The sequence below is a fragment of the Lagopus leucura genome, unplaced genomic scaffold (genome assembly GCF_019238085.1).
Source record: "Lagopus leucura isolate 7727_CA_CO unplaced genomic scaffold, USGS_WTPT01 Super-Scaffold_100004, whole genome shotgun sequence".
Lineage (NCBI taxonomy): Eukaryota > Metazoa > Chordata > Aves > Galliformes > Phasianidae > Lagopus > Lagopus leucura.
Genome location: NW_024962264.1, coordinates 44,163,380 through 44,190,783, shown reverse-complemented (window position 1 = coordinate 44,190,783; position 27,404 = coordinate 44,163,380). Strand labels below are relative to the sequence as shown.

The 27,404-nt window shown below is 38.5% G+C and overlaps 2 protein-coding genes across 7 annotated transcripts in view; one reads left to right on the top strand and one right to left on the bottom strand.

Moving 5' to 3' along the window:
• Positions 1–1,829: 1,829 nt before the first annotated feature.
• Positions 1,830–15,760, bottom strand: LONRF1 (LON peptidase N-terminal domain and ring finger 1). Its single transcript, XM_042871791.1, has 12 exons — positions 15,165–15,760; positions 11,048–11,166; positions 8,619–8,741; positions 7,795–7,935; positions 7,039–7,276; positions 6,862–6,952; positions 5,911–6,025; positions 5,225–5,346; positions 4,377–4,535; positions 4,118–4,280; positions 3,579–3,731; positions 1,830–3,108 (listed from the first exon to the last, which is right to left on the bottom strand). The coding sequence occupies exons 1-12, from the start codon at positions 15,739–15,741 to the stop codon at positions 2,950–2,952; spliced, it is 2,160 nt and encodes a 719-aa protein (XP_042727725.1). The 5' UTR covers positions 15,742–15,760; the 3' UTR covers positions 1,830–2,949.
• Positions 15,761–16,345: 585 nt separating this feature from the next.
• Positions 16,346–27,404, top strand: part of TRMT9B (tRNA methyltransferase 9B (putative)) — a 106,188-nt gene continuing 95,129 nt past the window's right edge. Inside the window, exons 1-3 of one of the 6 annotated variants that reach the window (XM_042872072.1) lie at positions 16,346–17,948; positions 19,386–19,434; positions 21,098–21,147. The gene's annotated coding sequence lies outside the window, so the exon portion shown is untranslated. Of the gene's footprint in view, positions 17,949–19,094; positions 21,148–21,597; positions 21,704–27,404 lie in introns of those variants that run through there. The other 5 variants (XM_042872074.1, XM_042872071.1, XR_006179057.1 and 2 more) reach the window with 5 other exon arrangements.

The window sequence follows — 27,404 nt, the reverse complement described above, 5'->3', positions numbered from 1 at the left end:
ATATATATATATACATATATAAAATATATATATATACATATATAAAATATATCATATATATTACATATAATATTATTTATATATATGCATATATATACATATATACATACATACATACATATATATATATATACATACATACATACATATATATATATATATATAAAAGAAACACAAAACATTCTTTCATCTTAACAAAACACAAGTTGTCAACTGGAAGTATGAAGTCATCTTCATCAACTTTTTCCTGTCTGTCCTATCTAGACATGCCTATTGTGTTATGGCAAGCTCTCTTACTGCACTTGAACTACATCACTTGTGATTATCACTGATGTAATTGTTTTTTCAAATTCACAGTGCTATCATTTTGTTGGCCTTTATTTGTGAAAGCAGCTACTGTCAGCAGCAGCTGGGAAAGTACACCTTCAACAAAAATCAAGGCTCAGATCTCACTGGACACTTTGCTTTGGTGAGGGCTTTAGAACAAGTTACATCCTAGCACTGAACATCTTTTTTTTTTTTCTCCCTTTTCCTTCCCAGTTGAGAAAAACACTTTAAATAAGAGAGCTATGGAGAGATTTCAGCACAGATCCAATGATCCTCAAAAACATAGCTCCTATCTACTCGCTTGCTGGAACAGCCTCTCATGCTTTCAAGATGGAGCAAAAAATATCAAATAAGGACAAGCTTATTGCTTGCTGCAAAACACTACACACAAAGTGCAACACTGTACATACCTTTAAGATATACACTGAAAGGTCTTTGCCAATTTTCAGTCCATCTTGCTTGCCTGTTCTGTTCTAACTGCAAAGTGACAAAGTCTGATCCACAAACACCTGAGGCCTCAAAAATCTTTCCTCTCTGTTCTCAATTTCTTATCATTTCCAATGGCAACCATGGTGATGATGTTTGTGGAACAGCAATTAGACAGTAATACTTAAAAGTCTTAATGCAGTACGTACTGATCTCAGTAACTTCATTTTTTTTGTTTCTATTTCTTTGAATTTTCTCTTATGTTTTTCCCAATCCCAGAGGTAGAACTTACACAAGCACAGGACAGTGCCAGCCAATTGACACTTCATTATCTGCTCTTGGCAGAATTTTTATTTCATTAAAAACTCAGGGGAATTAATAAGAACATCTGGAAACCACGTCTTCTGTCAGGTTTGGGAACACACTGTTTGAAAACTAAGGCTCTCTGCATGAAAAAAAACAAACAACAACAACAAAACCAAAAACCATAAATCTACCACTAGATTTTCCTGAAAAAAAAAAAAAAAAAAAAAAAAATCACCTGCGTTCCTAAGGAGATCATGGTAATACAAAAATTAAGCTTCTAAGGTTGTTAAGATACCAAACCATAGGAATAGAAGATCCTCCTTCCATTAATGTAAATAAATCCTTCCCAAATATTAACCCGAACTTAACCTGGATTGAAACCCATGTTACAACTAAATTCAGCAGATTCTTAGTTGCCTGTGGTATCTCAAACCTTAAACACCAGAAGAGAACAAAGCAAAACACCTGGTTAGCAAACCTCTGAAATGTTGTTCTGCAGGAACAATTTCCCATTACTTCCAAATTCTGTGAAAAGAAAACTTTATACTTCAAGTTACCTTGAGTAGATACAACAGTACATCAGAAAGACCCCAGCAACAAACTCGACTGACCAAGGATCAGTAAGAGAGGTACTGTAAGCAGAAATACATGCTACTTAATATCATGAAGTGCCCGCAACCCTGAATTGAACGGCTGCTCCTGGCAGCTGTACGTGGCAGAAGTTTCTCAACAGAAGGATATGGAAAATGAAAGTTAGTTTTAGTTTCTGATAAAGTTAAAATATTACAAACTTTTAGCTTTTATTGAAAATTAAATATATTAGCAAAAGCAAGATTTAAGAAATATTTTACAAATCATTTACATACAAGAAAGCCAGTATCAGACATATTCACAAATATGCAAACCTTTAATTACAAAAAGTACTTAATGGCAGCATGATGCTTACCTTGCCACTGCAGTGTGCTCTACTATTGATATAAGGCATAGAACTCACATTTGCACCAACTTAAAGAGTTCAAATAAAACTTTAAGCTTTTAAATCCTGGATGCACAACCCCAAATACACACACGCACACTCTAAGACTTCTCCTTAAAAGCTCTATAAACTAAGTGTGTGCTCTGGAAGAACAGCCAGCCTGAAAAGCCCAGTAGAAATGTAACTGGTACTAGAGTTTAGTTTTCAGTTTTCTCTTTAACATGTACAGGCCTAGGTATGTAAACCATATTCACAGTTTAATTATTTTTAGACAGAAGTACCTTTTTTTTTTTTTTTTTTTTTTTTTGCATTTGATCCTTAAAATTGGCTCTCAGTTCAGCATACAGTTTGTAATGTCACCTGTTTTGTGATGCATACATTTACAAGATAACTTAAAAATCTGTGCCATATTCATGGGTCAAGATAATTCAACAAGAAAAGTAATATCCAACAGTGATATTCAACACTATATTTCAAATATTTGTGCAAACAGCAAAAGAACAGTTGTATGAGGCAAACTTATTTGCAAAACCTTTAATACCTGTTCTATGTTGTAAACTCAGACTGTCAGCCTTAAGTCCTGCGCTTCCCACATCTTTAAAAAGTCAGTGGCTAAAATTATCAAGTCTCAAAAACGTTCTCTTCTACATAGTGCAAATTGTAAAATAGATCATGTGAAAAACATATCTAGCTGGATTGACTTTGTGCAATCATCAGTGGTCTTCTCTCATAGTTGAAGAAAGTGTGCATTCAAAGAACCATACGGTTCAAGAAGCTGGGCAGGCGGGAAGGAGAGAGAAAAAGCAGTTCTGTTACACTTCTCAAACCAGTGCTAGATGTGCAAAGGCAGCAAAAATTCCAGCTGCTACTACAACCAGAACAGATTTACTTTTTAGGAAGACCCAGGCGGTTAGTCACTTGGACTGGTCCCTAGAAAAATATGTAAGTATATGTTGGATTTTTATCAGACGGTCTTTTAAAGACATCATAGACAGAACTGACAGCTGATATCTGGGGTCTACTGGGAGAACAGCTAGAAGCCACCAACACCAAGCAGGACCATTGGGCATTGCCTAAAAATAAGAGAAATGTCAGTTACTTATGAACAATGCTGACCAACACAATGAAGACATCAAAAGACAAACGAGTCAAAAACAAGCACTGGTTTGAATTTTGGTATCAACTAGAGTATTACAGATCTGTAAGATCAAGAGAGTTCCAAATTGATCTATTCTGATCACTCTTCACCACAGAAGTCTATAAATAAAGTGCACTTATGTTTGATAAAGCAATCATTTTCAAGACAACACAGGCATCTCATCCTTTATTGCAGAAAAAAATTGCCAATTGTCTTTTGCTGCTCTCCATAAGAGAAGCAAGATGAAGATGAAGATGAAGTCCTGCTTCCTTTAAACTTGAGAAAAAAAAGTATTTTCCTTTTAATGTTTAGCAGCTTTTTAACAACTGGATTTTGGTTTTCCTCACCTACTTTCCCCCAGTAAAAAAACAGGCACCCAAGATTTGATATGAAATGATGTCTCACCTGTATATTTTCCTCCCTGTCAGGCATTGGCCCAAAGTGCTGAAGAATCTGAGTGCGGAATTTGTTTCTTAAGTTTTGGAACCAACTGCAAGCCTGACTGTAAACAAAGTTGTGAAGCTCTCTCAGTTTCTTCAGCTCTCCTTCATCAACAACCTAGCAGAAGAACATTATGAAAACACCATTACAGATGAAGAAAATTGCCACAGTTTTTAAGCTAACATAACTAAATAGAGTTGAAATTAAATGTCTTTTTAAGTTTTTGCACTCTCCTAAGCCATGGTTGCTACTGGCTGAATTGCAAAGAAATCCTCTGATACTTAAGAAGAATTGCAGCTTCACAAACTATTGTTCAAATAAAAAGCAAAATATTTCCTTCTTATTTAATAATAATAAAAAAAGCTATCTTCTCTGTCTTCCTTATACTGACATTGAATCCTCCACAGTTCAGTGGACCTAAAAATTTGACAGAGCCATTAAAACAAATCAAACTCTTAAGATATCAGCTAAAAGTAGAAGTACTTGGACAGCATTCTGAATACCTTAACATCTTCCAAATACTCGATGTCTGCAGTGCAATAACCATCTTTCATCCCTCTCCGTAAAACTCGAAATCTCTTTCCACCAACTGTATCAACAACAGACCGTCCATCAGGCAGAAAATGAACGTTCCTAATTTGCAGCATGCAACCATAATCTGCAAAACTAGAAAGGAAAGTAATTACACAGTTCTATGATGACAATTGGCTTAATTTAAAAAGAAGACAGAAAAGAAGCTTACTATTAAGAATGTAAACCTACCCATTTTGAGAATCACTTATACACATCCCAAACTGTTTAGTCCCAGTTTCCATACTTCTGCGAATCATCAGTCGGTATCTTGGCTCAAACACGTGTAGAGGGCAAGGCACAGTAGGATATGCCATAGTGCAAACAAACATTGGAACATTCTTGGTCAAGCTTCAAAAGAATGACAAAAGAAATACACAGCTTAAAACTAATTACTGAGCAATGCCAAGATATTTTTTTTTATTACAGTATGTGTTTGAGGTCATAAAACACCTGTTACAAACTTCAGTAATAACCACGTTACAGTAACTTCCATAATCAGTAAGAACACAGTCACTGAACACTTATGTATTGATTTGAATACGTAACAGCAGTGAGTTGAAACGTCTAGTCAGTGACTATAAAGTCCTATAGTTGTTATGTCAGTAAGAGTGTTTATTGGTTTCCTCCTTTTTGGTTTAGTTGATGCCACAATAACTGCATGGTAACCAGCTCACCGTAGATTAAGTTCAACAATGCATCCCAAGCTATGGTTTTTACACTTGCAATGTCTCACCAAGGCCTAGCAATTGAAAAAACTAAGCAGAATCTAGGAGTAATTATTAACGGGAACGTTTATCTAGAAATTCTTCCACTGGAAGCGTGTACCCTCAGGAGCTTTTCAGCACAGCTGTGCTCTGTCCTTTCAGCCCCAGCTTGTACGGATAGCAGGGGATGCCACAATCCAGTTGTAAGACCTCGCACTTGGATCTACTGAACCTCATGAGGTTCAGCTGGGCCCACTGCTCAAGCCTGTCTCGGTCAAATACCATTCCAATACTAATTTCTCAGGTTTTCTAGGTAAAAGGTGTGAAGCTTACTTTGAGTGTTCAGCGGTTTCTTCAGCATGAATTCTTTTTCTCTCATACAGCTCATCAGACAAATATTTCATTATTAATTCCTCTAGTAGCTCTGTGATGCTGTATTTTCTGCTTGCAAGGTACTGTAAGCAAATTAAAACAAAACGTCTCTTTATTGATATATTAATAGAAGAATTGAGTCACATCAGCTTTTTTTTTTTTTTTTTTAAGTATGATGCATGAAATATGTGACAAATGAGATTTATGTCCATGAAAACTTGAAGATATGAAGAGGTCTGAAACTCTTATATTCCTTAACCCCCACCATTAATATCTGAACATTCTGTTTTAGTTCTTACAGTCCAACATCTCTGGTGTCTAATTCAGTACGTATTTCTATATTTACCAGAATTTATTTTCCACAGTACAAAGCCACACAAATATGGAAAGCATATAGAAACCACAGAGAAGTCTTAATAAATAGTTATCAGTTTCCTAATAATCAGGATTTAATTATATCATAAAGTAGGTGATCACAGAAACATAGACTCCTCCAAGACTTCAAGGCAAACCTAGTCAATTTGTATTGATATTTACCTCAAGTGTTTTCTTTCTAGGAGCAATCTACTATCTTAATTCCTTGCATTTTAAGAAGCCTTTACAATGATAAAATGTTTGTCTATCTGAGTTCTACTGATCAACAGTACCTCCTTCAAACTCTCCTTACAGAGCGGACACTGAGGAGCATAGTCTAAACACCGTTCCAAGCAACCTTTGCAAAACGTGTGTCCACAAGGTGTTGTCACTGGCTCAAAGAACAGCCTGAAACAAAGTTAGTAAAAATTAAGATACCGTGGCAAATTTGTGTCCTGCTTAATAAAGAAAACAAACAACTCAGCAATGAACCTTTTTAATTTTTTCCCCACTAATTATTATCTAAAGCAGAGAACATTAATCCCATGTCTCCTAATGCTCCCTTTTCTCCTATGAAGTTTGTTTCCATTCATCACTGCACTAGTTTTGTGCACTTTGTGATTAATCCACACACATCTCTATGCTCTGAATATTTAAACCTTCTCTCCAATACAAGATTTTGATCCTACTACATAGATATTCAAAATACACAAAATGAAGTAATTATTTAAAGAGGTATGTTGCTTTCAAAGCAGTTTTGCACACTATTAACATAACTATAGACAATCTAGCATATAGACTATGTTTTAAGATTTCTATTCTAGAACAGAAGACAACTCGATAAGAACTTATATCCATCAACTGCATCTAGTAGATCGTCATTCTGAAGTCATTTCCTTGATCTGAAATGCACAGGTAATCCTTCTAAGCATTAGATCTCCCAAATGAACAAATTAACTAGTTTTACTGGATGAAAAAACCTTCTAGTAGTGTACCACAGAAGATCCTCTCCTTTTTGAGCTACCAGCTGACACCACCAAATCTGACAGGCAACTTGACTACAATTATGATGTAAACATTTAAATAAGTATTTAAATACTGGAATATAGGAAAGGCTGAAACTGTCACTTTCTTAACTCACGTTAGAGCTCATCACAACCTATAAACACCTCAGTTAACACGTGACAAAGATATGAAGTCAAACACCTATAATGAAAATATTGAACCAATGAGAAAAATCTTACCTCATACATAAAGAGCACTCAAAATCTGATATGTCAACCAAATTCCCTGGAACTGTTCCATAAGCCAGTTTCATGTCCCTGTTTGTATTTTCTGAAGAAAGACATAATAAAACACACCTTTCAAAGAAAGGCACAAGACAATAAATACTTTAGATTTTAAATTAAGTGATTACTTACCTCCTTGCTTTTTGTGTTTGTTTCTTCCATCTTCACACACAACTGTATCCTGCTCTGAAAATGAAAGCTTTCTTTTCAACAAAGCACCTTTTTCTTGGCCAGAGAGAAGAGGTTCAGAAGATACTCTCTTTAAGCCATCTTCCTTGGCAAGGGCTTTTGTTGAGTTAAGAGCATGGGCAGATTGTGCACGATTTAGGCTTCCAATCGCAGGCTCCAGTACCTCTGATCTTCCTAAACTCTACATAAAACAAAAGAACTGTATATAAGAGATAACACACATATAAGAATATAAAATGTAAACATGCAAAAATGCTAAATCCAAACTGATAGGCAGTTAGCTCATCAGTTAACTGGAAGAATTTCCTAAGTCAAGATAATTCTCAGATTTGCTTATCATTAACAATTAAAAAAATATTTATCTTAAAGAGAAGAAAAACTAAACTTCTTACTTTGAAGCTATACTAAAAAACAAATACAAATATAAAAATATTAATAACAATAATATCAAAAAGTACTTTTTGCTTTGGAACTAATGTAACATCTCAGTAGTTTTTAGTAAGTGGTTCACTTGAATGAGGTATATAAAAATCCAAATGAGAAGACACCGCTCCCAAATCATAATTCTTCTAATTTAACCAATTGCAGAGAGCCAGCATTTATGTTAGAGAATAAGCATGACAAATAAGGATATCAGGATGTCTGATACTGGCATATTAGCAAGTTTTAAGTATTAGAACAAATTATGATTTCTATTACCTGCTCAGGACAAAGTTGTAAATTGCAGTAAGGCTCAGTCATCTCAGAACCAAGCACAAAAGATTTATTTCGTGGTGAACTCCAAGCAGATTCCTTCAAATTCTCTCCTAGCTTCTCTGGTGACAGTACATCACGCAATGTCTGGAAAACAAACAGCTAACTGTTCATAACAGTGAAAGGAGGATCTGGATATAGTTTCATTATAAACCTACACACCAAAACCAACAATTCAACTTATATGAAGTTACTCCCCAAATACTTAAGAACAGTTAGGAATAAGCAGAAATCCATACATCTGTATAACTAAGCATAATTTATCTTGGAATCATTTCCACTAGAACTGGATGATCTCTATGAACATTTAGACATTATCAATTAAATATTATACAGTTTTTGCAATGCAGTTTGTATTATCAAGGAAAATGCATCTAGAAATTCTTCCACTAGAAGTAAGCAACTTCTTCAGAGTCAGACATTACCAATTCAATATCACAAACATTTTTCTGTGCAGGTTTTCATTACTGAAGAAAAGCTGCTGTCGTCTATGCATTAAATAATTCAATTTACCATATTCCAGTTACCATTCCCTTTGCAGTCACCTACAAGCAAATTCAGAAGCATAAATACTTTGAGGCATGTGCCCTCAAAACCCGTACGTTAGGACTCTCCAACATTGCATGGTACATCTTGAAAGGAATTAAACCATCAACTCTACTCTCTCCGTATGCATGACAGATTTTTTGATGGTCAATTGTCTACCACAACAGCAACTTTACAAAGGAATCAAAACAGAGGTAGTAATCCAGTTTGATTTATCAAATCACCTTTTCTACTTCTAGCTTGGCTGGAAGAAAATCCTCATCAAGGGCTAAGCACTGTAGAAACAGTTGTAAGGCATCGCCTACAAAGCCAGAGTCGTGCAGCACTTTTCCTTTGCGGAAGTAGACCTGAGAAACAGAAAACACGTTTACACTTCTGGTGAACATACAGAGCTGTAGTATTCACCTTACAGGCCTTACAGCAGAGTCAGAACAGGAACCCTCAATGACAAAGGAATGCACCTCTTCAGCAATCTTCAGCCATACACAGGATATCTGATACACACATATCTTGCCTAGCATAAGTCCCCTACACTGAAAATAACTATGGCATAGGCTGGTGTTCATCTCCTTCCAGTTAGTTTGCTCTGGCTTAGATAAAAGCCAGACTTTAAAACAGACTTAAAATCCTGACTAGTGCTGAATTCACCACACAAGGCCTTAATTTCACTATTCTATGAGGTTTTGAAAATGGAGAAGAGGGAAATACAACGAAAATTATTACATATCCTTGTGAAACAGCTTTCACTGGACACCTTTTTTGCTGTTTTGTCAGAAGTCTTATAGCTTTAACCTACATGAAAAGACAATCCCCACAACCCCGCACTCCTTACATCTATCTTAATATAGATTCCTAATCCAAAACAATGAAGTTTTGGAATTGCTTCCTCCAACTACATTTTATTCCTGAACACTAAATAAAAAAATGCTTCCTATTTTTTATATAGGGTAGAAGGGAAAGAAAGAGATGAGACTACTGAATGTTGGTGAACTTACAAAAATACAATGTTGGACCCAACTCACATGAATTAAAAAAGTTGTGTTTGCAGTAATATAAACAGAAGCTCAATAAAAAAAAAATTCTAAACTAGATTTTGGATAATGGGCAAGAAAACTGAAACCGAAAAAGAAAAGCAAACAAGCAAAACACTGAATGCAGTTTCTATAGACTGCCAATATGAAACAGTAATCTTAAACAAGGCTGTCAGATGAGGGTGTGCATCTTCTCTGATGGATTTGGGCAGTTTCATTAAGAAGGAAAGCACGCTAATCCTCCTCTTACAGTTACTTCATCTCCTTACACAGATAATAATTTTAATCTATCAAACCAAGCTCAGTTAAATGAAGTCTGAGAAAGAAAGAAAGGCACAATGCTCTCTGAATTTGCAGCAGCCATGAAATTGCTCAACACAGGAGAAAACCAGACCGAAGCAGTTATCTGTCCCTGTGCAGCAAAAAATTGCTGCTCCTGCTGTGCTGAGTTCAGATGCTGCTGCAATAAGCAAAATTTAAGTAGTAACATTTCCGAAGGCCAATGACTCTCCAGTTGCCTGCACTGTTTGCAGAATTCAGCTTCCAACGAGTTTCTCTGTGCTTTTCAATGAAAAACTTTCCCAGCTCAAACAGCAAGTTTCTTCACCAAACAAAAGAAGGCAACTGTAAGAAGTTACATCACCACAAACTATCCCAACTCCAAATACCGAAGCCAGTAACGAAGGCCCTAAACAAACACATTTTTTACTACTGCAAATAATACTGCAAAAGAATTTGATGTTCTCTCTACATGTTTTGGTTTTTTTTTTTTGTTTTGTTTTTTTTAAACTCTGGTAGCAATTGCAAAAGAAAACTGTGTTGTCCTATTAGTATTTTTTTTTTTTTCCTCATCAGTGAGACTCAAAAAAACCTGAGAAATGTTGACTCAACGTAGAGCCAAAAATCCTAATCTGCACTGGCAACAATGCTCACTCATCTCACGTGATATTCGAAGAACAAATAGCACTTAAAATGCTCTCAATTTTGGGAAATACAGTCAAAGTATAAAAACTTCAGGGAAATGCAGAGCTTTAAAAGGAGTAACTTCTATACAGTGTGAGAAATTTCAAATCTCAGTTACATCAATGAGCCGAATACCTATGGCTCAGAAATTCTGCTCTGAAGCAGTTAAAGCTGGCTGCATGATTCCAGCCAGCCACCCACTCAAATAACATTCAGCTGAATTTAAGATCGTAAATATTTTAAAACTTTTCTTAAGAGAACTGATAAAAGCACTGTTCCTAAAAAAAGAAATAAGCGCTAACAAGCAACTGTAAACAGCACGAAAGTTCTTTGTAGTACTTCTCAACAAATCAGTTCTGCTCCACATCACCCTTCATCCAGCATCGCTATCACGTGTTGCGATGGGAAATAAAAGCACCTGAAGTTGTTGATGAAACCTGAATCAACAGTTCCAATTTACAGTGCTGACCAGTTGCCTGTCTCACGTACAAGTACCTATTTTAAGAAACTTTTGAGTACTTCGCACGTACTTACAAAGAAAAACAAGAAAACCAAGTGTTTAAAGCAGCTTGCTTCATTTGATGAAAAGATTATGCAAAATACCTTATGTTTGCAGATAAACGTAGATTTTGAAAAATTAGGAGTTCAAATCAACTTACCTCTGGCCAATTTGGCATTTTAGAAATAACAAAGTTCAGATCTTCTATGGCTGTTTTATACTCTTGGAGGCCAGCGTATGACTCAGCCCTGTAGATTCTTAGCATCAAGTTACTGGAATCTGAAGACAAAATTAAACAACAACCTTAATAATTTGGAATGTTGTAATTTTTTAATTAGATGTTTTATAGTGATATGTCAAAGCCGTACTGTACAAAAATATTTACTACGCTCTTCTGTACTGCATCTTATAACAACTGAGGTACCTCCTTCCTGCCTTTTCACCAGTATTTGGATTTAAAAAAAAAGTGGCAATACTTCCAAGCTTATGTCTTCCAAGATTAACTTTTGAACCCTTTTATATTTTAAAAGATTTAGCACCAAAGCTGACAAAATAAAGTATTGCTCAATACTGCTGTGACAACAGAAGTAGAGAACAGAGCTGATTTTAGTTTTATGGTACAAACACAAATCTGTCATTTTTCAAGCACAGTGAATCTCAAGTATTAAAAAGTCTAAGTATTAGAAAGCCTCCTTTCAAACATTTGACTTTTTATTGAGACTGTCCTTTGTTCTGATAATGCCCAGCCCCTGCCAGCGATAGCTACAGACAGCGTTAGCACCTGATGATTTATCAGAGATAGTCTATACCCCTACACGGACTGAAAAGATAGCCAACACCAGAAAACCACTGCTGCCAGCTGGCAACCTGCTTTAAGTAGTTGTGCTATAATCACCTCCACAGAGGAAAAACATTCATGTGTGTTCTTTGAAGACAAATTCTCATGTCCCAAATGCAGCACTTTGGACTTTCAGCACAGGTATCTTGAAATAGGAAATCTCTATGTCATTTAAACCATGACTTTCATAACACAGCAAACTGCACACCTGTGCTTTTCACCAAAATAAATAAGTTAAACATTAATGTAATGTAAACAACACTCAAATTAAGTTCTGTAAGCTTGTTTGAACAAGATTCCCTTGGAGGGATGCAGAGGAATCATTTCAATTCTATATTCTGTCTTAAGTCTACCCTAAATGCCTAGTTTAAGTTCCCATAATTTCCAATGCTAGCTTGTTTTACACATAAGTCTGCTTTAGCACCAAGCCAGACCAGTCACTGAACCAAAGTATTTTAACATACTGTTTTATATTTAGATATCACAGGTAAAAGACTTTAACAGAAAAGAAATGGTAAGTAAATAAAAACTGCCAACAGATTCCATGGATGAAAACGAAGCGTGCGATTCAGCTATAGTTCAGTTTCCCTTAAAACACATACACTCCTCAATCTGTTTCTATGTTTCAGACAGTTAACAGAAATCGGTGAAAACTGTCTAACTTAACACGTAACCCTGCAGATGTAAGAACACTGATGCCTGCTTTCTTGTGGCTTTGTGACTATTGTAACCTCCTGAGGCAGGAGCTCAGTTCTTTTCTATTGCATTTGACTTTTTGGTGTCCAGCAGAGTCAATATTGACCTAAATTCCTTTCTTCAGAGGCAGCAGTGAGTGGGAATCTTTGTTCTGTAATAAACTAGCAGCCTGTTCGCACTTGATCAGAACGATTTCATCTTTTTCAGACTTTCAAGGGTAGAAGATGATCTCAGGAGTCCCAAATCTCAGGAAGATTGGGTTAGGGGTAGTCTGAAGATAAAAATGTAAGTCAAATCTAGAGCTGATGGATAGTTTTTTCTTTATCAAAGAGAAAAGCACTGAACTGCTACAAAATTAAGGTCTAAATCAAGGAGTTTAACTAGATCTCAACTCTGCTGCTACACAAAAACTGCCAATGAATCACAGAATATCCCAAGTTGGAAGGAACCCATGTAGATCAAGTCCAACACCTGGCTCCACAGAGGACCATCCAAAAATTAAACCCTATGTCTGAGAGTGTTTTAAAATGAGAATTTAATTCCTAGGCTTTGTATTGTGGAAAAAAAAAAGTTTTACAACATTGCAGAATGCATTTTGATGCTTGCCACTTAACAAGATGACATAAAACTATATGGACTACTTCAAAAGTAATGCCTATTGATTTCCATGGAAGCTACAATGCAACAAGTACAATTACACTATGTAACAAATCCTCAGCTGCAGAACACTATTTTTTTTTGACACAGTCACCACCATCAGCTATACATTTACCAGCACCAAACAAGAGCCTGTATGCTGTGCTCTTAAAAATCTGCATGGCGATCCAGAATGGGGGTTTGTCTTTCATGTTGCTGATGTCATTGCTGAAATGCACCACCTACTGCCTCACTGTGCTGATATCCAATGTTTGGTCTCTATAAACATCCAGCAAGCTCTATCATCTGTTGCATGGCAACAAAATGTAATCGAATATTGGTGGGATGGTTCAACCTCTACTTGCCATATCATCATCTGCCTCTGACATCATGGACCAACATAGTAAAATAGGAGGCATTACTTTTGGAGCAGCCCTCATATTTCAATTCCTTACATCAGATATTAAACAAAACCAGAAATAGTTTGTTTGAACAGTCAATTTTAACAGCCCAGTATATTAAATAGAGACCACTCACTCCTAGCAAATCAATACAAATTACTGCAATTAAAAACAAAAAGGTACTGAATATCTTCAGTGCAGAAATGTGTGCACCATATATTACTGCACACAAATAGAAAACTGTACAAAAGTTTACACACAAAAAACACCAGGTAAGCATTCATTTCTTTACTCTCAAAGCATCTGCTTCTGCCTACTGTCAGCATGAGAATATCATAAATGGATTGCTTCTGGTCTGCTCCTACATGATTTTCACCTGGTTCCCTAGCTTCAGTTGGTAAAAGAAGCACTCTGCACCAGTGTTCAAAGAACTGCAGGACGCAGTATTTATGAATGCAGTACAACAGGGTCAATTCCAATGGTCGAGGGTGCAAACACCTGAGAAGAGGCTGAGCTCACTGGTGTTGTTTAATGAGGAAACATCGGAGGCAGCAGAAGAACCCAAGAGCCTCTTGAAATCCCAGAAGAGGCTGCCTAGATCACAGAACCTGACATGCACAGCAGGAAAAGCAAGTGACAATGCCTTATAAACCAGAACAATGGTAGTTCTGCCTTTATGTAAATAGAAAATGTTTCACTACGATGGTAATTAACCGTTCAACAGGTCGTCCTGACAGCAGCGGAATCTTCGCCCTGGTGGCGTTTTCATGGTCCAACAGTACAAAGCCTCCAGCAAACTGCTCTAATTCAGCGCCTGCCCTTTGAACACAGAGTTGGTCAACAGACCTCCTAAGGCTCTTCCAGCAGGAACAGGTTTGTGACTGTACAACCTCTGGTGAGAGAGCTGGTGTGTTGGGATTAAAGCCTTCCTTTACATAAGGTAATTCCTTCCAACGCCTGCACAGCACGCGTTACCTATGTGAATGTTACCATTCCTCTTGTGTTTCTCAAAAGTAACTTCTTTCTCGTTTCAACAAATTTCCTTATGACCCACGTAAGTCAACACTGTACTTCAGAACACGCCACACACGCACACACAAAGAAAAAAAAAGAAGAAAGAAAAAGAAAAGAACCTGTTCCAACACTTCCAATAGGAAATGGGACCTGTGGGGCTGTCGAAGCCCTAAAAACCCACAGATGCACAAAACCAACACAGCGGGTCGCTGTGCCAGCACCACCCAGGTGTGCCCACCCCCGGGCCGAGCCCCGCAGGGTGCACGAAGCCACGGCCGTACCGCGGTCCGCCCGGCGGTCCCGCCCGCCCCCCGCAGCCTCGCCCGGCACCAGACGGGGCGCGGCTCCGCCCGCCATGATGTCACCGCCATTACACAACCTGTCCCCGCCGTGCCTCGCGCTTATGCAACCGGGCCCGGCCCTTCGGAGCCGAGCGGTGACACTGGAAATGGGTCTCCGTCAGGAAACGGGGTTACGCGCGGTAACGCGGGCGCGGCCGCCACGGAACGCACCGGTCAGCGCGGCGGAAAGGAGGCACCGGAGCGCACCTCAGCCCACGGGGTGGCTCCCTGGGTCCCAGCGACAAACTTGGAAAACTTCAGAGCGCTGAGACACAGCGCGCCGAGCGCATCCTTCCCCGTCCCTCCCTCAGGAGACGGGACGCCGCCTCTCCCCCTCCGCACCCGGCTCACCTGCCCGCAGCGCCTGCCCGGCGGCGCCCAGCGCCTCTCGGAAGCGGCCCTGCGCCAGCAGTTCCTCCAGGCGCCCGCCGGCCCGCGCCCGCTCGCACTCCCTCGGGAACCACTTCTCGGCCAGCTGGCTGAGCACCACGCTGGTGCGCAGCGGGGCGGCGGCCGCGCCGGTGCCCCCCGCCGGCAGCAGCCGGTCTCGGCAGCGGCGGCAGCGGGCCCGCAGCTCTCTCCGCAGACAGCGGCGGCAGTAGGTGTGCCCGCACGGGACGGTCACCGGCTCGCTCAGGAAGCGCCCGCAGCCGCAGCACCGCAGCGGGCCCTCGGCCGCGCCTTCGGCGCCGCGCTCCCGGCCGCGGCCCGGCCCCTGCCGCAGGCGGTAGTTGAGCACCAGGCACTCCACCAGGGTCCCGAAGCGCCGCGGGCCGGCGAGCGGTCCGAGGCACAGCGACGCCAGGGAGGAGCCCGCCGCTTCCTTCAGGCGGCCCCTCCGCTCCCCGTCCGCCTCTTCGCCGAGCCGCCCGCCGCCTCCCGGCTCCGGCGACGCGTCCGAGCCCACGGTCACAGGAGAGAACGCCATCGGCTGCCGGCTCGGCTGAGGGGGGTGTGGCGCTGCCGCTCCGGCCGCCGGGCCCGGCGCTGCGCAAGGCGCCCAGGCACTGGCAGCGCGGGGCGGGGGAGGAAGCGAGGCACCCTCCGTGCGGGGCGGGGGGCGTGTCACGTGCGCGCCTCCGCGCGCGCGACCCGGGGCAGAAGGGGGTGCGGATACGTGTGCACTTCTCCCACCCCTTTCAAACGTCTCCATGCGCCCTCGCCCCGCCGCTTACATAAAGAACCGCGTCAGCTGATAGCCGGGCCGGCTCGCCATTGGTGGGCGCTCCAGGGGCGGGAGCGAGGCGGTTACAAAACGCCGCGCCGCGCGCGCGTTCCGTAACAGGGTGGGAGGGGCGGGGTTGGCGCCGGGCGGACTGGGCGTGAGTCAAGCGGGGGCGGGCTGGCATGGGTGGGCGCGTGCGGCCGTTAGGGAGCGAGCGTTGGGTAAAGCCCTGCTCTGTCTTGGAGGGGAGCGGGACGTGGGGGAAAAGGGGACGGCTGCAGGGAAAGGGGTTGGTCCTGCGGCTTCGGATTGTGGCTTTTATAGGTGCTGCAGCTCCTTGGAGCGTCTCTAGCTCCGGTGGGGGTCACGCGTTAGGATCGCTGCCGGAGGCGGTGCGAGGCGGAGCAGCCGATTTTCTCGAACGTTTTTTGTTCGCTGTGTATCGTGCTTGTAGGATGGCGGCTGATGCAGTCGCTGGTCAGATAATGCCGTAACTGCCGGTTGTTGCAGAGAATCTCCAGTTTTCCGGGAGCATAAAATAGCGAGCCTAGCGCTTTTGGGAAGCCCCTGATCTCTGCCTAAAGCGTAACCGCAGCCCGCTTTGATGGGGGGATGTTTTGGGTTTCTACGTGTTTGTTAAGCCTCTAAAGAAAGCATGGAGTCCATGGCGTGACATCCGGCTGTGCTGTCGGAACTCATTCCCTCTCAAGCCTATCCTTTGCGTTTACAGTGCCTTTCTGCTTCCTGAAGTCAAATATGAGAGATACTGTGGGAGTTGAAATATCAAGGGAGAACGTTGGACAGCTTTTAAATGTGGAGAGATAGCAGTCTTAAAATGACTGTTCATGAAAGTAGTCAACATAAGTTAGGAAGTGACAGCCTCAGGAAAGATTGAAGTAAAGGGTGCTTGGAGTGTGGACTTGAATGGTGGTGGGATAAGGTGGAATGGTTTGAGTCACCATGGATAGTTGCAGTGGTTCTGGGTTTTTTTTTTTAAGCTTATGAGGAAATACAAGGACAAAGTTTCAAGGAAACTAGCAGAGATTTCAAACAAAACTCTTTAGGAAATAGGGTGAATTGGCATCAAAGAGAGCAATACTTTTTCATTTCAGATTAGATTACCCATGGAAACAGAAAAACAGGGCAACATTCAGGGGGTTGTGGAAATTCATTGAAATGCTAGAGTTAGGATGATAATAAAGTAGAAATAAAAACCCTTTTTCACCATTTCCAATGAATCTTTTGAAAGTTCACATGTTAACATACTGGTCATTTGAACAGTATTATCAGCTCAAATCAGCTTTTTAAAAAATTTTTTTTATTCCCAGATTACAAGAATAAAATAGATCTTTGCTAACTGGAGTGTCTTAGGGCAGAAGAGCACAGCTTTATCCACCAGTCCTCCACTTCAAACCAATTAGAAACAGTGAGAGATGAGAGTTTGGATTGGATGGATGAATGGGTTGATAGGGAGCCTGACACTATCCTGCTCCCACCAGTTTTAGAAATCTATCTTTAGTATCTTCCTTCACAGCTTATTCTTTGTGTGAGTATACTTACTGTCACTGTAAGCCTTTACTGTCTGCTCATGTTTGTGACACATTCTGCTCTACATTCGTAGCTGTCCTCATTTCTCTTGGAAATTCAGGACTTCATGCATCCAAAAAACATTGTCTAGATTTAGATAGAAAAAGTGTTTTTCTTGTTCTGTGTGACTGCAGAAAGACACTGAAGCATTTCACTAAAGACCTCAAATATGTTGTTAAATACATCAGCAGTATGTTGCAGGTAGGGAAGCCTCTGGATAACAGATAATTTTGGATCATGGCGCATTAGGGTTGGGCTCAAGATGTGTTGAAAGAAGTTCATAGTAAAGAATCTCTTACATAAAATTAATCACTTCCTTGTCAGGAAATTCCCAGGACACGGATCTCTGGAATGTGGCACATTACTTGAGGACAAATTTGCCTGTATGTTCACCTTGTCCTAATTTTTAGATGCACATTTTTTTATCGCTCTTGGAAGCAGGATTCTAGGCCTCGTTAAACCATACTGTTATCCAGAGTGTTTGTGCTTACATATTTAAGTTACATTTGTTCCTTCAAGCCTAGTTTTGGTTGCAGTATTCTATCACTGGCATGCCTAAGAAAAAACTCAGTTTTCTCATATTTCACTGTGTTACTATCTGAATATGATGGTTACGTAAGAAGGGAATAAAAGACATGCAGCTTTTTACTAGATTAGATAACACACACAGTTCCACCAACACTTGATTATAAATAACACATGCGAGGTTTTTTTTTCTTCCTACCGTAGGATGAGATAAATAATACTTTCAGACAACAACACATATCTGTGCAGTTGCACAGTTTGTGTGGGCTGTTCTAAGAAGGACTCCAGGGATTGTCCTTCCCCTGCCTTCTGTAGAGCAGAATTTTACAACTGCTTGTGTAAGTCTTGGTTGCCCTCATTCAGCAGGGTGCCTACAAAATGTTAAGCCTTCAGTATAGTGAGGTAGAAGTACATTGCTTATGATTTTAAGCTATTGATTTGATGTTTCTGTAAGCAATTGTACACGCAGCGCGTGCAGCCTGATTAAATACAAGATGACCATAAGAGTGTTTTGTCTTTAATTATGCCTCTTGTAAATTATATAAAATTATCTTGATTTAAGGTTTTCAGAAATAAACAGCACTGTAAACAAAATGAAGCAAAACCAATGCAGGCTGAGAGAACAGGCAGTAGCAGGCAGTGGACCTGAAGCTTAATGCCTGGAAGTCTGGAGCTGTGTCTGACAGTCTCTCTTGATGTATATCTCAAGAAAAAAGTAGCTAATCCAAGGAAAGTTGCTCTATCTCATGAGAAATGTGGTAATTGCTTTCCAGCTACTTTGCCTCTATTTCTTTAAAGGTAAAGTTACCTATCCAACTGTTGTAAATTTTGCTAGGGTACGTAGAACAAAATAAAACTAGTTGGAGATTCAGTTAGGTAATATAATGTTCATACTTTTTTAATTTTTAAATGTTACTGTTCCTAAGAGTGAATTGTTCTGCTAAGAAACTATTAATACTTTTTCTTAAAAAAAAAAAAAAAAAGAAAAAAAGAAAGAAGCAAATATGAGAGAGTATATCAAACTGTACTTAGAAAAATCTTGAACTTCTGAAGACCTCAGTGATCTTTGAATCACTTCAGATGTGGCTAAGGAATAAGGAATAATGAATCCTTAGATGCAAATGAGTTTTGTTTGAGTTTGTTGTTGCTTGGTAGACTTTTTGGAGCTTTAATAAGGTAGCTCCAGCAGGCAGAATTCTAAGTGCAAAAATGCTCAGCATTTCTGCAGTAAAGCAAGTACTGACCTTTCTGCAGTACAGCCTTTAGCAGAAGTACTTTTTAAACTCTTTTTTTAGGCATGAGCTGCAACAAAGTTGCTTTTCCAGCTTGGCCTTCAACGTCCAGGTAAGTATATCAGATCTAGACAGCTACAGCTATCTCTGGCATTTTTGTGCAGTACTGCAGCGTGGGTTTTTCAAGAAATTCTAACTCTCTTCTAACTAACTTCTGAAATAGGGCATTCAAAGTTATTTAATTACACTTACTAAGTATGATAGCACTATTGAATAGAAAAAAAGCCACTACAGATGGGATAAATGGTTAACTACGTTAGGTAAGGATCCCATGAAAAATAGAAAGAAGGCAAAGTATAACAGCTGAAAATACCAGCAAAAGACATATACAGATGAGCAAAGAGGGAGTTTATTGGTGAGATCCAATAAAGGACTTGCATACCTAAAGCAAGCTTTAAGAGGAATTTAAGTACTGAGGTTCTAAAAAAGAGATCTAAGAAATCTCGCACAGCTGCTGCCTAACTGGGAAGATGCCTGAAGTCAGAAAACTTTTTAATTTATATCCCTAGAGTGGCTAGGGTTTTATTTCTGCAGCAGCTGGAACTGCTGCAGAACTTCTCTGCACTTACTCTTAAACCAGAACAGTCTTCAACTGAGTTGTCTAAGTGACTCTATTTTGTCAGTATTTTCAGGCCCCACCAAACACACTGTTGTATTCAGAGATTCTTAAAGTTAGGTGTATGTGCTTGCTTTTCACATTTACGTGAAGGATGGTGAGATGGAGTAACTTTTTATTTAACAATCTATCTTCAGTTATGTATCTGAGCTGCAAGATTCAGTTTGGTTCTATTTAGGAGTTTTCAAACTTGTCTCATCTCTCCAAGTAATTTATCCTAAAGTGTGACAGCATGAATTTAAATTGTCTTGGGAGCATGAATTAGAGATGAGGATGTCATTTCCTGCTGAATGCCCTATTCTTTGGGATAAATCTCACACTTTATTTCTGTCCCTATAGACTTTGAATCCTTTTCTTCTCAGTGGCACAGCTTTAACAGGATCAGAGCAGAGTCATCTTTGTTTTTAATATCCTATTTCTTGTTGAGTAGAATCACTTTTCTTTATTCAAAGAAAATATTTATTGATTTAAATCTTTTTGATTTAATGAGGGCCTGCAATGGCAATGGGTTGCTCTATGAGAGGTGTTTTTCTTCCTTCTGTTATCTCCGCCATGATTTAACAGACTGGTAGTTGGATCCTACAGATAGAGAGGACTGTGGAGAGGACACATCAGTGAAAAATTAAAAAAAAAAAAATTAAAAAAAAAATTGGAATTGCATAATTTTTGTGTCCAGATAACTCATTCTTTTACTGGTGCTGGGATTAAATGTATTCCCATCAAAAATGATAGTCATCACACTTAACTATTGATATGGGTGTTTTTGTGTATGTTTTTATATATGTTAGCATCAATTGCTCTTGATGAGCAAGATGCAGTAATCTGATCTGATGATTATATTTTGGAGTTGTGAAAATACAGTGGCTGCCTTGAAGACACCAATTTGAATTGCTTGTTGCCCTGTTCTTGTGTTCATTTTTCCCCCATGGTGCGATAAGACCTATAAAGATATGCGTTTCAAAAGATAGCAGAATTTTTCTACACTTGCAGGGCAATGCAATTCTAAATGTGATCAATAAGTTTTTATTTTAGGCTTCTCTGGTTTGAAAACCTTGTTTAGCTCCAAGTATGATACAAGTAATGTTTGTCTTCTCTTTAGGAAGAGATTCCTTGGACTGATTGGACTTCTTCCTTCTGCTATTTTGCCTGGTAGGAAATTCACTTAATAGATTAGTAAAATAGCTAAATTTGAAGTGGAAAAGCTTGTTTTTGCTGCTATCAGTATAGATTGACATATATTGTAACAATTCAAATTGTCATGACTTGACAGCTTTAAATATTGAATTTAAAGAGATACAGAGCACTGTGTAGTCATATTTATTCTTGATGTTCAAGTGCTTTTAATACAGAACTACAAACTGAATAATGAACAAAAAGACGAATAGTTAAAATAGAACTAAAAAGGCTTTCATTAAGGAAGGAATTGCTTTTACAAAAATGTTTCACTAAATGTGTGCAAGACAAGTAACTCAGCCAGCATTTATTTTCGGTTTATCAGCATGTTTTCTGCTAGCTGAAAGTTACTGACTTATGATTTTATTGAATATACTAAAGTTTGTGTTTTGTTTTTTTTTTTTTTGTTGCATTAATGCTTCAAAGTGAAGAAAAGGGATAAGCTTGTTATTTATAAATGAATATAGAGCAAAAGCTCAATGATTGGGATTTGTGTTCTGTGCTACAATTTGATATTTAAGCAATAATTGATTCTGATGTCTTTTTAAATATTATCTGTTTCTTGTTATATATACTTATATATGTTCTCTAATACATCTTTGTTAAGTTGGGTGCTTTGCATCTACTTATGATCATCCTCTGAGATACTTAGTTTTGTCAAATAAAGTTCTTTGTTCTCTTGATTTCTAACAATTATTGATGTTCATTCTTATACCCTTAAAGAAAAAAACTGCTGTTATTATATTGTATTTGTATTAAAAATACACCAGTGCTACACAAGATTTTTTTTTCTTTCCGTATTAAGGATGATACTTGTTATACTCGATATCTCAAAAGGAAAAAAAAAATCATTTTTGGGTAGTCAATAATAGTTGTGGAAGTAATTTCAATCTCTCTGTGTACTGATTTTAAGAAATGCGCATAGAAATTACTTTGTAGCCTCCTCACAATGTTAAGTGGCAAAACCCCCCCATTTCTTATTACCACTGTATTGTACCTCAGCCTGTGATAGGGTATAAAATGAGACTGTCAAGTACCTCTACTTCCAGTGTAAGCTGGTTGTGCTAGTTCTAGATAAATCATTGGGTTTCAATATAGTTAATGATAAAGTAACCTGTCTTTGAAAATTGAAAAGCAGTTAATACAGGTATAGAACTTGGATTTACTTATTCTCTTTAGATCAACTGTTTAGGCTCAAAGAAGTATGCTCTTTGTCTTAAATATTTATCTACTATTTTTTTTAATAGAGTTTACATGCAGCTTTTTATTACCTAACAAGTGCCCCTTCAGAAATTCTGTAATACTAGGCAACTCTTTTTGGTCAATGAGAATAGAATATTTTTCAAAGACTATGAATAGTACTCTTTACTGAATCTAGTGTTGTATGAAGAAAATGAGCTGAATGAAAATTGGTTAATTTAAACTTAAGGTGCAAAAAACGTCTATTCAATTAGGTATCCTGTTTGGCAATAGTTTGCCCCTTAGCAGCCAAGTGAATTTTCTTGTTTATTTTGATTCCTTAGTATCCCCTTTCTGCTTTGGCTTATATCTCTTTTCTATGTCCTCCTTACTTCTTGAACATTAGTAGCATCACACAGTACATTGTACATTGTAAGCTGGGTTATTACATACATTTTACCAGTCTTTTGTACAGTGTAGTGCAGGAAATGTTCTCTTCTGTATCACTTCTGACAAAAGCAGTTGTTTGCAGGCTTGAATTCAGAGTCTATCTGGTGGTGGTGTTTATTGTTGTTTTTTTGTTTTTTTTTTTTCCAACAGAGCACTGCATCATACAGCAGAAAAGATAGCATGCTAAAACAAGTAAATGAAACATGAGCTGAGTACATTTACTATTTCAGTTTTTCTCCTCCCTACCGTTTTGTTTTGTTTTGTTTTTTTTCCTGCTGTATCTTTCCAGTGCAATAAAACAATTTCTGGGTTCAGGCTGGTGCCCACAAATCATCAGTGTAGAGACAAAAGAGCACTTCATTTCCTAACTAGATTCTATTCAGCAACAAAATCAAAGAACACAGGTGTTGTTTTTTTTTTCCCCAGTATGTATTTGTGCAAATCTGTCTATGCAATGGTACAGAGTTTCAGTGATATGAATTGAGGCTGGTCACATTTTCAAAAAAAGGTATCTTTAGTGAAAGTAGCCCATCCAAAATTATCTTCATTATATCTTCAGTCCTTGTCACATGTTACATAAGCATTAAATTTTAGGGATCACACTTAAGTATCTGCGTCCTTCAACTCCTGATTGTCCAATAATGATATGGAAACAGCTGAAAGATCATGATACGCCCATACATGTGAGTTTTATTGGTCTTTGTACTTCTATTTCTAATTTTAAAAGAAAGAAAATCCTACCAAAAAGTCCCACAATCCTTTAAGTGAGCAGCTTATCTTTTTGTTTTTCAGGTGTTTGTTGGCACTCTGTGTCCTTTTCCTGTTTGCTTTTGTCTGAACTGCAGTTATGTTAGATCATTACAGCAGAAATATTTAAAATCAAACAATTATAGTGTAACTTTACCAATATGTTGCATTTCCTTACAATGTTTATGTAAATATTTCTATCACATTTCAATTCATTATCTTCCATAGAGTAATATCTGATGACTGAACTATGTACTTCTATATTTTCTCTCTATAATATTAGCCAGTTTGGGTAGGAATGCTGTGTAGTTTTATTATAGTGTTTCCATTTAGTGAACTGTTCTGAGAAACAAGCCTGGGCAAAATACCAACCTAACAGGGCCACACTGCTTCTGTTACTTGAACTAACGTGAGCTACTTGTTCATTTATGTGAATGGTGTACCTTATCATCTCTTTTATTCTCAGCTCAGAAATAATAATTAAAAATTGTTTGTCTACTGCAGTAAAAAGAAGAGATATATTAAAGATTTTGCAAAACCTAAAACTGAACAGGATCAAGCTTTTTCCTTGCTAATCCCCTGCAGAAGTATAATTTTCGTGGCTTTTTTTATTGTATACCTTTGCAATGTTTCTTCTAAACAGTTGATTTTATATGATGTATGTGAAAGAAGACTAAGGACAGAAAGCAAGGACTTTTTTTGAAGAAGGAATAAAGAAGTTATATTCTTATACTTGCCTCTTTTCCTGAAATTTTGTGAATCCAGTCAAGAGGACTTGGGTCATTTAGGTATTTGTGGTTAACGCACTGAAAGTTCAGATCTGTTTATACAGGTAAATACTGCCTGAATAAAAAATGATTTTCAGAATCATACATTTTCCATGCTTATAATATACAGCTTTCCAAGAAGGTCCTACACTGTAATCATGCAAACAGTAATTTAAAAGGATCGTCAAATCCCAATTAAAATATTTGAAAATCAGCTGGGTTAATGTTTCATTGAATTAATTTTGTTTAAAGTAACCGAATTAAAACAGTATCTTCAAGATGTGGATAGCTCTAATTTTGAATGAGTGGTAAGAGATACACCTATTTAGCCTACTGAAGCAATTTAAAACTAAATAATATGTTACCTCCATGTAGTTATTTCATTATTCACTGTTTTTCGTGTATGTCCCTTCTAACGGCATGCAATCAGGTTGTCTTTTCTGGCTTTTCTGTAGGTCAGAAAAAGGGTGATATTTTAATAATAGTTTCTAATGTCTCTTACCCAAATAATTATAGTGTTGTCATTATGGTTTAACTAATTACTTGTCTAATGGAAAGTACATTCAGGTTTCAGTTATCTGAAAATGGTGAGATAAGTCAGGATTTACAAAAACACGTCATACACAAAGTAACTATATGCAAGTCAATTAACACATGCCTGCTGAGGAGCAAAGAGCAATGTCTTAGCTGACCAAGTGATGTTAAAGCATCTCACTGTGATGCTTTTGCAAGTCAGCCTCCATAAGCATTAATACATCAGTTTTCTCTGTATTCCTACGGAAGACTAGGATACACTGAATAAATTTTTTTCCATCTCTTTTAAAGCATAGTATGTGTGATGCATAGACAACAAGGAAACCACAATAACTAAATATGATACTATAGTGACAAATGTAGGCACTAGATTGAGGTTTCAGTCCTCCTGTAGAAACTGTTTTCAACTAAGAAGCAAACACAGCTAAGTTCTCACATTCGATAATTGTATCTGTTCTCTGTTACAAATCAGATACTATCTTAGTGTATCTGAAAGCATCTTAAAGTAGTTTTCTGAGCACTTACGTTGATAAGTTAATATTAGTGTGTTTTTTGAATGGGTAAACTGAAGTTTGTAGAAATTGGTTGATTTTGTTCTTTTTATTGCTTTTTTTTTAATGCTGTATAGTAAATTTAGCAATAGCTTATTATTTGAACTGCTGACGTGCTAGAAGGTAGACTCTCATGTCTTGCAGTGGAACTCTGTTGACACAGGACTTATAGCACGTTCTAATTTCGGATTTATAAGACACCTAGGGCTGGTGTTATGGAGCCCTACCTCTCCCTCACTTCATTCCTGCTCTTCACTAAAGAGCTGAAAAAGCTGACAAGCTGTTGTCATCGTTTTCCTTTGTGATACATTGCAGTGTCTTGTTATGAAGTAGTTGGTTGTGTCTTGGGGCTCTCAACCGTGAAGATTTGATGTAGGATTCAACATTCATCAATGTGTCAACATTCATCACTCCTGTAATATTTCTTCCTCCCACTTGTACTGCTTTAACGCAATTTCTTAGCCACAAATCTAAGCCAAAACAACATAGACTAGATGTAAATATTCTTAATTGTAGAAATAAAAGATGCAATATAATTTTATTTAAACATTTATTTAAAAATACTTTGGGATGTTTTTTGATATCTGGAATACCTTGATAAAATTGTAAGCAGAATAATTCAATGTTTGCAGTACCAATGCCTGGGAACTAACAGACTTTCAGAATGCATGTGGTTTGCAAGATTAATTGTCAGGCCAGTAATTGATTTCTACTTATACTACTGGGACTGAGCTGTTCCTATTATCACCAAAATCGCCTCTCTCCAGGCAATCTGAGCAGTAATGTGCTATAGTAAAGCTGAAACAAATCTCTAGTCTTGATAATGTTTCATTTTAAGACAATGACTGACTTTCTTAAGTCTCAGTAGAAAGCCATAATGCTTTTACCTGTTCTTACTGTAAATAATCTGGGATGACTGTTTTAAGCAATCTTGCTTAGTGTAACGACTAATTATCATTGCTTTTAAAGAAGTATTTTCATTTGTGCAATATAATTGTCTTGAACATTCTAGGTAGTTGATGTATTTAAAATTTGTGTATTTCAGTAAACTGGGTTTTACTGTAGGTGCTATTGTTTTCACTACATACTTCATTTCTATAATTCTTGCGTCATAACTACTAACATTAAAATATACATACCTGCAATCAAAGTATTTACAGCTTTTCACTGATGATCAGGCTCCCCATGCCTTCCAGGACCCTGAGCCTCTAGGTGTGGGTGAGAGGAGTGGATTCTGTCCCACTGTAGCAGTGGAACATGTCCAATACCTCCTCGTGAAACCGAATGTGTATAAGTCCATGGAGCCAGATGACATGCATTCAAGGGTTCTGAGAGAGATGTCTGATGTGGTTGCTGAGTACCTCTCCTGTCAGGGAAGGTTGAGGACTTGTTTAGCTTGGAGAAGACACCAAGGAGGCTTCATTGTGGCCTTCCAATATTTGAAGGAAGAATATAAGCAGAAGGGGGAATGACTGCATGGGTTGATACTGATAGGACAATGGGGAATGGTTTTAAACTAAGGGGAGATTTAGGTTAGATTTTAGGAGGAAGTTTTTCACTCAGAGGGTGGTAATGCACTGAAACATGTTGCACAAAATGGTTGTGGATGCCCCATCCCTGGAGGCATTCAAGGCCAGGCTGAATATGGCTTTGGGCAGCCTGGTCTAGTGGTCGGTGACCCTGCACATAGCAGGGGGGGGTTGAACTAGATGATCGTTGTGGTCCTTTTCAACCCAGGCCATTCTATGATAAGTGGGGGCTGCCTGTTGCAGTGAGCTGGCTGAGTTGATCCTGCAGCCTAGAGGTGCATGCAACACAGGCTTAAGGGCCAAGCTGCATGTAGCATGGGGTAACTGCTGTGTGGGTCGCTAACTCCAGGACCGTGTACAATGGTCAAGATCACTATAGCTTAATGCAGGTTAAAGGAAATAAATGCATCTTTTGAATTGCTCATAATATATTTGAGCTTTTCTCCTAAGAAAATGGTATTGGTTTCATTTGTAAG